The sequence below is a fragment of the Pantherophis guttatus genome, chromosome 3 (assembly GCF_059756535.1).
Source record: "Pantherophis guttatus breed Tessera chromosome 3, ASM5975653v1, whole genome shotgun sequence".
In the NCBI taxonomy this organism is placed as follows: Eukaryota; Metazoa; Chordata; class Lepidosauria; order Squamata; family Colubridae; genus Pantherophis; species Pantherophis guttatus.
The window spans coordinates 206,481,576-206,493,990 of record NC_142065.1 but is presented as its reverse complement, the minus strand read 5'-3'; the positions used below and the strand labels follow the sequence as shown (position 1 = coordinate 206,493,990).

The window sequence follows — 12,415 nt, the reverse complement described above, 5'->3', positions numbered from 1 at the left end:
TCTTGATGGCATCTAGATTAGAATATTGTTTTCTGGCAGATTCTTTGCCTTGTATTAATTCTCGCCAGGCTCAAGGTTGACTCAGCCTTCCATCCTTTCTAAGGTAGGTGAAATGAGGACCCAGTTTGTGGGGGCAATAAGCTGACTTTGTATAAATATACAAAAGGATGAAGGCTATTGCTTAACGCACTGTAAGCTGCCCTGAGTCTCCGGAAAAGGGCGGCATATAAATCAAATTTTTAAAAAAATTCCAGTTTATCTGACTGTTGGTTGCTGGAGAACTGTTCGGATATTTTTGTTTCCTTAACCTTAATTTCCTTAGCATTTAAATGAGAGTCATCTCTATCTATTAATGGATGGGTTGTCTAATCCCAAACTTCCAGGAATTCCCTGGTACCTGGCTTGGTCCAGGACCTTATAATTTTCCAGTTGAAACTATGGCGAAGTCTATCCATATGCTGTGAGATTGAGGAGTTTTCATCATCTCTTCTGACAGCTGGCTGGTATTCATAGATGTGCTCTGTTAGTCTTCTGCCCATTTGTCCTATATAGTGGCTGTTACAGTCCTTACCCTGATCAAATTCTAGCCTACATTGCTGAAATAGGTCCATGTTTCTGTAGAACTGACTACAATGAAAACAGATGTTTTTAAGACCGGTTACTGCATCATTTCAAACAGATCACTTGCTCAAAGGGTTCACATGGAATGATTAAAATCAGAATTATTTGCTCTGCTATGGGACGTTTCTAGGAAAAGTGTATTCTTCTTTAGGTTGTAACCTTAAACATAGATTTCATTCCCAGAACATTAATCTTCCATATAAACTGTCAGATTTTTTTTCAGATTTCCCATTTAAAAACACTTTTTAAATAGCAGGTACTTTCTGTAACGTCTCAAATTCATCTAAATCAGAGCATATTTTTGCCCTGATGGAAAGCATCCACATTTCTAATACAATTTTGCTTGTCTTGAATGTTGGTTTAATAAGCAGGAAGTATAATTACTTAAAACCAACCACCTACTTTAAAAATCAATTATGTCGGTGATTTTTTTTTTAAAAAATGGGACAATTCAGTAAAGACAGCATAGCAGGATGATCGTACTGCATTCATGTGCATCTTTATTCTATTTCTGGAATAATTTCCTAACCTTCCAATCTGCACATTATTTCTCAATTTAAAATGCATTACTCAAAATGAAGAAAACGCTATTTCCACACCAGAAGAAATTACCATTATTAAAAATTCAGCTACCAAAAAAAAAAAAAAAAACCCGTTTCTTTTCACAGACTTTTTTTTTTATTATTCTCCCCTCAGACAAACCCCTTAATTCATACAAACATGCAACATAGCGATGTGGAGACAATTCAGATACTATGCAGAACTTTCCCTAAACAAGAGCTTCACTGCTCTTCCCTCACCTGAACTTTTCATTCAGACACCTAAATTTCAAAAAATTATCAAAAGCCATTTCATAGGGGCACACTTCTAAAGATAATATGCACCCCGTTCCTTTTGATTCTGTATATTAATATTAATATGCAGGTTAGTATCTTTAATATACGATTCAGGAATACTATGGAGCTGGACAATCTTAGAAGCCTTATAAGACAAAAACTGAGATAGTACATTTGATACTACAAGGGCTTCCTTACATTAGGCGAAACCTTGGCAATTTATCTTAGCAAACCTGTTCCTGCAGACACTTAAGACAAATTAACACTGCAGAGCTTTCTACAGTTTAAGATTATCTACAGTATAAAGATACATAACCTTTGACAGCAGTTTAAATGCTGGCTATCAGCCCATTCCCAAAGAGGTCATTCTCAATTTGAATTAATAAGCATCTCACCAAAGATGAACGTTAAGCCCCGAGATTGATGTTCAGGCATGCATCACTTAAAACAAAGTGGTCTGGGAACTTGAGCATGGAATGCAAATTATTAACCACAGCATACACTGTACAGTCGTCCAACTCATTCAGCAATAGGATATGGTACTGCTAAAAACTGTAATTACAAAGTGGTTTTATGGTAATGTCAGTATTTTGTAATACAAAGATTTAAACTGTACCTTCTTATGTGCATCTCTTCTACCTGGAAACATTAATTTGATTATACTTATTTCATCATTCAGATTTCAAAAACAAAACCGCATGGCACCAAATTTCAAAATCCGAGTGCTCCCATCTGAGCCAGCAAACACCTCAACAGAAGGTAGAGAATAACCTTTTCTCATTGTTTACTCCCCAAATTAAATTACCCAAGAATCCTGTTTCTGAACATTTAAGGATTCTCTTAATCATGATTGCTAGTACCCCATACTGATTTACAAAAAGTGAGGATTTCTGGTATTTATTACTTATTCATCGCTTGGGCTGGCAGGGTGTTTAATATTTCCTTCTAGTATTTTTTTTACACTCTACACAAACAAGAAACTTAGCCAAAAGATCCTGGCTTGTGCTCCTTTAAATATTCTCTTGTGCGAGAGTATTTAAAAAGCCTGTATTTTCATTGCATTCTTGAATGAGCAGAATTAAAGTTGCAGCAATCAATATTAGGCAAGCTGGATTGTCAGAAGTGAAGTTGCAGGGCTGCGTTTACCTTTTAAGAAAACAATTCAAAAAGTCCTTTACCCCTAAAATATACCAATAATGTCCATACAACATCCAGAATATTTAAGCAGTCTGTTAGAAAATTCACTCCAATGTTTCCTTTGCATCTGAAGATCGAACAGGAGACTCCCTCTGCAGTGTCAAAATAGGACTACGAAGCCAAACAGCCTTCAGTTTTAGCTGCCCATGGTGGTTTATGAAGTTTAACTCTGTATATAAGCTATTCTGACATAAGAATACTTCCATACCACATTGTTGATCCACCTAACCAAGTTCTGCTGTGATGCAAACTACACTGAACACCCCACCCAAAAAAATGTTCAATGCTTTATGCTTCCAAATATGTAGTTATTAACTCTAGTGGCAGCCCACAAGACCCAATTTCAACAATACTCAAGTATTTGCTACCAAAACTTAAGGTATACGATTGCATAAGACAAGCATCTCTTAGAGGACTCTCGTACGTTTAACAGCTCCTATTCAGACACCCAAAAATACACAAAAGCATTCCACCAATAGGTAAATGTAAAGGTTCCCCTCGCACATATGTGCTAGTCGTTCCCGACTCTAGGGGGCTGTGCTCATCTCCGTTTTAAAGCCGAAGAGCCAGCGCTGTCCAAAGACGTCTCCATGGTCATGTGGCTAGCATGACTAAATGCCAAAGGCGCACAGAATGCTGTTACCTTCCCACCAAGAGTGATCACTATTTTTCTACTTGCATTTTTTACACGCTTTCGAACTGCTAGGTTGGCAGAAGCTGGGACAAGTAACGGGAGCTCATCCCATTACGCGGCACTAGGGATTCAAACCGCTGAAATGCCGACCTTTCAATCGACAAGCTCAGCGTGTTAGCCACTGAGCCACCGCGTCCCTTATTCCACTAATAGTGACATTGAATTTTGTTTAATGCTGAACTGTTCTTAGAATTCCTCCAACTATAACTCGATTGATAAGGAGCTGCCCCAAGTAAAAATACTGGGGAGGGGAAGCTTATAATGTTGATGCCATCTCGTATTAAAGATGCAGTAACAAGTGTTTCTAAGCTTGCTTGAGGGTAAAATTAGTGCTTCTCACCTGTTGAGTCAATAAGATGAATTTGTTTTAATGGGACCATGGAAACAGGACACCACCTATACCAGACTCCCTGGGCAACTGCAAGCCTACCTGCTGATTATTAAAAGCACCATCTGTTGTTTTCAGTTTCCCAGATAGCAAAAGCCAGGTTAACCTTACAAGTGCAACCACTGAGAGAGAAGATTGTCATGTTTTCTCATGTTCGTGCTCAAAGAACATCGAGTTCTCCAAGAGGGAAATAAATTTGCAGGGCAGCCAGAAATGAGAACACAAAATTCCATTGTTTGGGGGGGGGGGGGAAATAAAACAAGCCATTTACAAGAGGAACGTTTTCAAAGAGTGGCCCTTCCAGATTGCAAAAGATGCCACAATGATTAACTTGAAGCAGAGGAGATGCTTATTTCGTGGAATACAGACAACCACAAAACAAAAGCTATTAACACGGTAGCCAGTCAATACCATAGATTCTTTACTTGTCCTTGCTCTTAAACTGGGAACAGGAGGTCTTTTTTCCTCTCCGCTTCCTGCCCTGAAGGGAAGACAGGCTTCCTTTTAGTATAACAATCCATACCAAAACAAGTCATTCACTCAAGTTGTGTAATTACAACACCTGCATTTCTACACACTTAGAGCGTTAGAACTTCCACTCCACAGAAATTAGAATTGTCTCAGACAGATAAGGCAACCACTTAGGAAGGAAGAATTCCTGTGGAGCAGCTTTTGATTCCTTCTGGGGATCAGCTGAATTTTAAGGACATCCAATCTTCATTTGGCCTTTGCTTCCAGATTCACAACTCGCGACCCTTTTCTATATACATTCCAGACTCCAGGTTTCCAAAAGAAACCTTTGCGTGCCCCCTCAATTTTCCTTCAAAGTCTCTACATCCAATTTCCATAAAGCCCTCCATGCATCAAACCCCACTACGTCAAAAAAAAAGCCCATCTTCTGAGTAAACCCACAATCCGCATCCCCTTCATAGGACATGGGCAGCTATCACTTATAGGCAGAAGGGAACTTCTCAAAAGCTGAAGGCAAAGTCCCGAATGAGGAATCCTTGGTGCTCAAATCAAATCTTTACTGTCAATGCACAACATGCGTACAATGAGATTGAATGAGCCTCCCTTGGTGCAGGCTCCCCCCAAACACAGAATACATCTCAATAACTCAAAATAAACTCATAAGAAAAGAAAATCCCTAAACCCAAATAAGTAATAACACACATTCCCATATATATATATATACACACACACACATTCTGTGCTCTCTGGACTTGCTTGTTTTCTTGTGGACATTTCATTACCCAAAACCCATCAACACTGAGCTACAAATATTCTCCTTTTATTAATAAAGTCCAGAATCTCTTTCCTTAATAGTTCCTCCACCGGATTTAAGGAGCCCTAAGGAACCTCATGTGATCTCCCCCCCCACCCACCCATTATAATGCAGCCTCAATTAAGAAAATAACTCTGACCCTCCACGAACCACTTTTCCTTAGAATCCATCCTCCTTCAAGCAGCTGGAGGTTACCAAAGGTCATCTTTCCGAGCCCAAAGTGGCCTTGGGGGGGGAGGGAGGGAGGGGCAATCTTCAACCCTGCAGGCAACTTCCAACCTGAAAGCCTCTCTTTTATTCTAACTCCGGCATTGGAAAACAAAAGCAGCCCCTCACTCAAAAAAAGGAGGCGGCTCGGTTTAACAGAGACACCCCCCCTCCCCATTCTGTCCTTTCCACCCAGCGGAATCCAAGCCGGTCAAGACAAAGCCGAGAGACAGGAGGAGGACCCCCAAATTCACTATATACCATCACCCTCTCTTTGTTTGGGGAGAAAAAAAAATATGGTTTAAAAAAAAAGGGGGGGGGGGGCAATGTTGAACCGCCCCGATCCGTCTTCCAGCGACATCGCATTTCACCCTATATTTCCATCTGCTGGGCAATACGAAGGAGTTAGGTGGGATTTTTGGAGGGAGGGTCGGTTAATCTTTAATTTTTTTTGGGGGGGGGGTCGCTCCAGCAAGGCCACCCCATTTAGAAAAAGCTGCCATGCCAGCCATCCCGGAGTTTTAAGCCAATTGGGGCTTAAAAGGGGGGGGGGGGAGACTTGAAGACAAAAGGCCCGGGACGGAGGAACCGGGATGACGCGTGTTTGCACCCAGCCGGTGTTCACACGTGTTAGGAGGACCCGGGAGAGGCGTGCAACCCCAGTTAGTATCACCTCCATCCTCTCTCCACCCCCTTTTCCGCTTCCCGGGCTGGAATTCCCGTAGAAGGCATTGCAAAGCGGCGCCTCCGCCCCACCGGACCTCGGTTTGCGACCCCGACCCAGACACCCCCCCACCCCCACCCCCACCGGGCCGTTAAGAGCCACGCGGACGCCGCACCCCCCCCCCCCCCCCACACACCTTGGTTGACCAGTCGCAGCGCGTGGGTGAAGGAAGGATCCAGGGAGTCCTTCTCCGCCATCAGCTCGGGCAGGTACTTTTCCTCCATGGCCCGCCCGCCTGCCCTGCTGGGGGCGACCACCGGACTACTCGCTTCGACACGCCGGGAAGGGAAGAAAGCCCAAGCAGGACGGCTGCGTCCACAGACGGTAAATCCTCCTTGGGGCGAGGAGCCGAGTTCCTTTCCCGGACAAAAAAAAAAACACAAGCGCTCGTTGTCCCCGAGGCCACGGATCCAAAGGAGCGACGCCTCCAGCGACACCACAATATCGGCCCCTCCGGCGGCAAACCGCGACTGAGCGTGCCAACGGCGGAACTCGCCTTATATAGTCGGCTCCGCGGCCACGCCCATTCCCTCCTCGCGAGGCCACGCCGCGCCCCCCCTCGCTCCCTCCCAACGCCCGGCAAGGAAAGGCCGAGCCGTTCCCTTCCGCCCGCCTCCCTTTGTTTGCCATTGGGTACGGAAGAGCGTTGTGACGCCAGGAGGCATAGCTCCCCCCCCCCACACACACACACCCCACCCCCAGTGAGATTGGCAGCTTTTCTCCCCGCCTTCCTATTCGCGAATGTTAAAGGTGAGGGGGGTAGGTCTCACGGCCCCGCCCCGCTCGCCGGAGAGCAGCGCGCCAAAAAAGCTAGCGCGCGCCCCGAAGAAGCCGTTAGGGGGCGCGTGGCCGGCGGACGGGCGCGCGCTGAACGGTTTGGACGCCTTGAGGCGGGTGGCGGCACCTGCGGGGCGTTCAAACACCCGTCGGGAGCGCGCCTGGTTGATGATCCTACAAAACCCGTCAGACAAGAATAATAATAAAGATAAAAAAGATTACAGAACGATATCCCATTTGTGTTCCTAAGGGCTTCCTAGTATAGGAATGAGCTCTTCCACAGTGGGGCTGTAAGACTCCAAATGGCCGCTAGGGGGCAGCAATGCTGGGTTTTGTTTTTCTTTCTGCTGCCCCCTGGTGGATGCTTCAGGTTTTGCATGCCACACATGCTTTCCCCAATGATTTCAGCTGAATCCAGAGCTTTTGAATAACGATTCCTATAATTCCCAAGGTGGATTATGGGGGTTTAGGGCCATCTTTGGGAAGAAATTACTGAGGATCAGAAATCTGAAAATTTCTTCTAGTGATTACAGAAGGAAGTGGAGGAGGACATTAAATACCTACCATGTCCTAATATTCTTTTTTACTTACTCCTTTCATGTATTCAAATTATGTTTATACTTTTACCTGTTATCTTATATATGCTTGACAAATAAAATATGACTTATGACTTATAAAGGGAGAAAATTGAAATAAAGATACACAAATACAAGTTGTATCACATTTTTGGGAAGCAAGCGTGCATTTTTTCTCTCTGAAAAGAGAAGAAGTTGAAAGCTTTTTTTTCTCACAATTTATACCATTTTTTCTTGGAAAAAATAAAGGAAAAAAACCTTAAAAAGAGGCAAATCTGAAAGAGGTCCATAAGTATAAAGGAAATGTTCAACCAGATATTTACACTGGATTTTATAAACCGAGTAGTAACAGTTGGTCTACTTCTATTTGTAGATTTTTGTATTTTGTGATTTTTTTCCAGGGTGTTTTTTTTGTTTGTTTGTTTTCTGCTGCTTCCAGGTGCAACCTCCACTTTCCAGATTCTTTCTCTTTTCATCCACAATTGTTAAGTCTGGGGTGTTATGTGGCAATTGTTTGTTTGAATTCTAAAGTCCTAGCACCAGTGGTGGGTTGCTCCCGGTTCGGACCAGTTCTATAGAACCAGTAGTAAAACCGGTGGGAGTCTCCGCCCACCGAATCCGACATCATCTGGATGCTTCTGCGCATGAGCCTCGATGGTGCAGCGGACTAAGTGCTGTTAAGTGCTAGCATTTAGCTGCCAGCTGCCTGCAATTAGTGCGAGTTCAAATCTCACCAGGCTCAAGGTTGACTCAGCCTTCCATCCTTTCGAGGTAAGTAAATTGAGGACCCAGATTGTGGGGACAATAAGCCAGTTTTGTATAAAACAACACCGCTTAGGGGGGCCGAAAGCCCTAATAAGCAGGTATATACATAAAAGTATGCAGGCTATTGCTATCATGCATTGTAAGCTGCCCTGAGTCTACGGAGAAGGGCGGCATATAAATTGGACAAATAAATAAATAAATAAATGTGCAGAAGAGTGTGCGTGCGTGAGTGAAGCGCACGGCCCCGTTGAGAACCAGTAGTAAAGGTAAGTAGAACCCACCCCTGCCTAGCACATCTTAGCTTCTTCATTTTCTGACACTTCGTCTATTTTCTGATACTACCAGTTCTTTCAAATGGTATTTCTTGCAGATATGCCAACGCAGCATTGTTGCTACTATCATTGTTAGTAGTCGACCTGTGTAATCTTCTTGCAGCAGCTAACTAGGTGGCTTTCTGTTTATTATTTATGTATTACTATTCACTAATTAATAGTAAATACTATTTACTATTAATAAATTGATAGTTAATAGTAATCACTTATTACTATTGTTACATTATTTATGTTTATAATTTTAATAAGGGAAAATTCGAGAGCAAAACCAAGAAAATAAGTAATCAAGTAATTCTAAAGGCCAGCATTCTATGATAAAGGCTGTAAGGCCATTATAGGTTACAACCTAGTTGAATGTGTCACTTAGGAACAATATAGATACCCATTTTCTTGGCAGTTATCCTGAAACTGATTTGTGTGGCCTTCTTTCAGGATATTTGTCAACTTCCCAAACCATTCTGTAGCCCTAGATTGCTTAGTGGTCTCCCATCCAAGCACTAGTCAACTCTGATTAATGGGCCAAGATCAACTAAGATTTACTGGACGCTGCCAGATGCCTCCTCTCCATTGCATGAGATGTTTAGACAGTCCTGACTTGATTAATAAAAAAAGCTAAACCTCCATTTGTTGATGGGCTGTATGCTAAAATAAAGCCAGGTCATGACACACACTTGAAAGTAAATCAGGAAGCCTGTAATTGCGGAGTCTGTCTGGGAAAAACAAAGAATGTTTATCTACAGGAAATATTCATGTGTAAATCTTGTAACAATTCTGGATAGTTAGAAAACTGATAAAAGTAACAGCAGATAGACAACTTGCAGGCCTCAGCTAAAAATTAGGAATAGATGGCCTGCAGCCAATAAAATGTGTATTAGATAACTCCTGGGGCATTCATTAGCCAAGGCTTAGGAATAGGGACAGCTAGAGACCAATAGAACAAATTGTAGAATTATTACTAAAATGTTTATTAGATGATATTTCTTATTATCTTACATTGTTCCGTCTTCTCTTTTAGTGAAAATGTATAAAGCTTTTTTAATCCTTTTGGCCTCCTTGGAGTACTCCAATAAAAAGCAATCAGAAAACCTGCACCTCATGTCTAGCGTCCATCATTGGCTTCGGTACCAGGCTCAGACCCGAATTGGGGACAACAATCAATCAAGTTATATTCGTTTGTTATTTTAATGCCATACTTTTTTCAAATGTTCAGTTCCCGAAGTTGCTAACCTACATATTAAAACCTCCGTTCTGGGTCTGTGGGTATGATAAGTTTAATTGAACTGATCTGTAAACCAGTTAGTTAGGATAAACTACCTTTTTTCTCACTTGAGCAATTGGGCTGAACTCCAAAGAGATTTAGGGCAATGCAGCCACAAATTTATACATACAATGCTAAGGTATAATTCCTTGTCTTAATGTGTTGACTAAACAAAGTCCTTGAAGGGATTTCAATAGTCATTCTCAAAAAGATGGCAGTACCTAAATTTGCTTAATAAATAACTAAATAACTATTTTAGCTGGAAATGGCAGTAGAAGAAAATATCTGTAATTCAGGGCTGAACTGTGGAGGCCTTGGTGATCTCTGAGCTTGATTGTTTGCTTGCAGACATTTCATTACCCAACTAGGTAACATCATCAGGGCCAGTGAGTGCAGGTTTGATCCTTATTTATATACTTTGTTTGCCCTTCCAGTATTGGTGGGGATGAGTTTTTTTTCTCCTTAATAATCAATAATTAGGATATTGTCTTCTTTTGAATGGTGTTCAACTGTGCTTTATCTCTATGGGTGATTTGCAGCCGGAGAAAAAGAGGAAGGCCAAAGAAAACCAAAGAAAAGCTGGCGCCAAACATTTCAGGAAGATCTGAAAAACATCCATCTTAAGTGGAAGGATGCGAAGACTGTAGCTGCAGACCGAGAACTGGAGCGGAGTACGCTTTTGTGCTTGGCACTAGACATGATGAAGTTCCTTCGTTAAGTTATTGCTTTCTGCTTGGTGGTTTGTCTGGTGTTAATCCTTGCTGCCGGGAAAGAGGGGTTTTGATCTCGGTGTTTTCTTCTTGGCTTAGTTTTGTTTTTTTTTAAGAAAAAAAGAATTAACCTAAGGAAAGCTTGAAGCTAAGTTTAGCAAAGAAGGAGTCAAACTAAGTTAAGCTAAACTAAAAAGAAAATAAAAAGGCCAAAACAAATCCTCATAGGCAGCCCACTCCCAGATAAGCACCAATTAAAATGAAATGCAAAGCAATCATTAATAGGCACTTTGTAGCACCTAGTGATGCTCTGCATCCATAAAAATTGAGTTGAAGGTTATATGTTCATATATTTAGACTAAACTACGGCGATGCACACTCTAGAAGAGGCTGCCTTCAAAACCAGCCAGAAGCTTCAGTCGGTGCATATATTGCAAGGCCTATAGCTCAAAACTGGATTAATATGCCCACCAATGACACATCCTTCACTAGCTTCCTATCAGCTTCTGTGTCAAGCACAAGAAATCAGGAAATCCAGGAAGTTCAAATGAAAACAAAGATTTGTCGCAAGCTTAAATTCTCTACAATAATCGGAACTACTAACCATCAAAGCAAATTGGTGGTAGATAGGAGTCAATGGAAGCTGAACTTAAATCTCTTGTGGGCGCAAAGCAGGGATGAAATGCTACCACTTTGCTCCAGTTTGGGCGAACCGGTAGTGATAAAAACTACCGGTTTGGGCGAACCGGTAATAAAAAAAAAAGCTACCAGTTCAGGCGAACCGGTATTTCCAACTATCAGCTGTGCAGCGGGGTTTAGCTTTGCTTGAAAGCAGCAAATCCTGCTTTCTAGCAAAGCTAAATTATGTGCCACAGCTGGTCCCCCCCTCACTTCTACTTACCTTCCCAAGCTTCCTTTTGGTGCGCACTGCGCATGCACACACAGCATGCGTTTGGCGCACAGCGCACATGCGCAGCCAGTGAACCAGTAGCAAACCGTTTTGGATTTCACCGCTGGTGCAAAGGGACTTGAGACTGATGATGCATTTGACCCCTTCCACAGGCTCAGCCTCATCATTCCAGAATGATGCAATTTGAAGTGCTAGTCTTAACTTACTCTTATTTATTCATTTATTTACATCCTGCCTTTGTTATTTTTCACAAATAATTCCAGGTGGCAACCATATCCAACCTGTCTTCCTCTTCCTATTTTCTGCACAACAACCCTGCGAGGTGAGTTAGGCTGAGAGAATGACTGGTCCAAGGTCATCCAGCTGGCTTTCATGGCTAAGGCAGGACTTGAACTCATGGGTCTTTTGCTTTCTAGCCTGGTGCCTTAACCAATAAACCAAGCTGGCTCTTATAAACTTATTAAGCCTGTATGGTTGGTAAAGGATTACCTGCAGGACAATATCTTTCCCACCAGAGCAGGCCTGGCCACTTCACTCCTGCCACTAGAAGCAGCTGGCTGTTCCCCATTCCTGAAAGACAGAAAGCTCCCAGAAACACTGTTGCCCAAGTTGGGACTGGCCCTCTGAAACAGCTTCCCCTTAAAAGCTAAAAATGATAAGCAGAGTTTTTGCATAGATTTTTGGGCAATAAGCTGCCATATACTGTAGTTTGGAAAGTTCTAATTCTATTTCTGTTCTTATGCAAGACTTGAAGGACCAGATTGGGGAAACAGAACCTCCTGAAAAAAATCTAGACCCAACATTGACTTGATGACACATGATGTAAAGGACATGACCTTGATGTAGTTATGTAAGCTCTGTCGCCAAAACACCTAAAAACAGCTAAAGCAATGAGTGCCAAAGATGGCCCAATAATTGTTATAAACTCCACTTTCATGCCAATGCAGTGGCAATAGCCTTGATAGTACAGTCAGTCAAGAGCCTTGATAATACAGTGGTCTACGCACCCTGTTATTAACACAGCTGCCTGCAATTTACTGCTGGTTCGAATCTCTCCAAGGCTCAAGGTTGACTCAGCCTTCCATCCTTTCTAAGGTAGGTGAAATGAGGACCCAGTTTGTGGGGGCAATAAGCTG

General features: G+C 42.5%; 1 protein-coding gene across 3 annotated transcripts in view; it reads right to left on the bottom strand.

Annotated features, from left to right (window-relative positions):
* The window catches only part of KHDRBS3 (KH RNA binding domain containing, signal transduction associated 3), a 129,341-nt gene extending 122,527 nt beyond the window's left edge, over positions 1-6,814 (bottom strand). The window contains exon 1 of one of the 3 annotated variants that reach the window (XR_015733454.1): positions 6,089-6,513. Coding sequence is in view for 2 of the 3 variants with exons in the window: in XM_034434830.3 (XP_034290721.1) it covers positions 6,089-6,176 (88 nt within the window). In the remaining variant the exon portion in view is untranslated. Of the gene's footprint in view, positions 1-6,088 lie in introns of all 3 variants that reach the window. The other 2 variants (XM_034434830.3, XM_087890914.1) reach the window with 2 other exon arrangements.
* Positions 6,815-12,415: the final 5,601 nt, after the last annotated feature.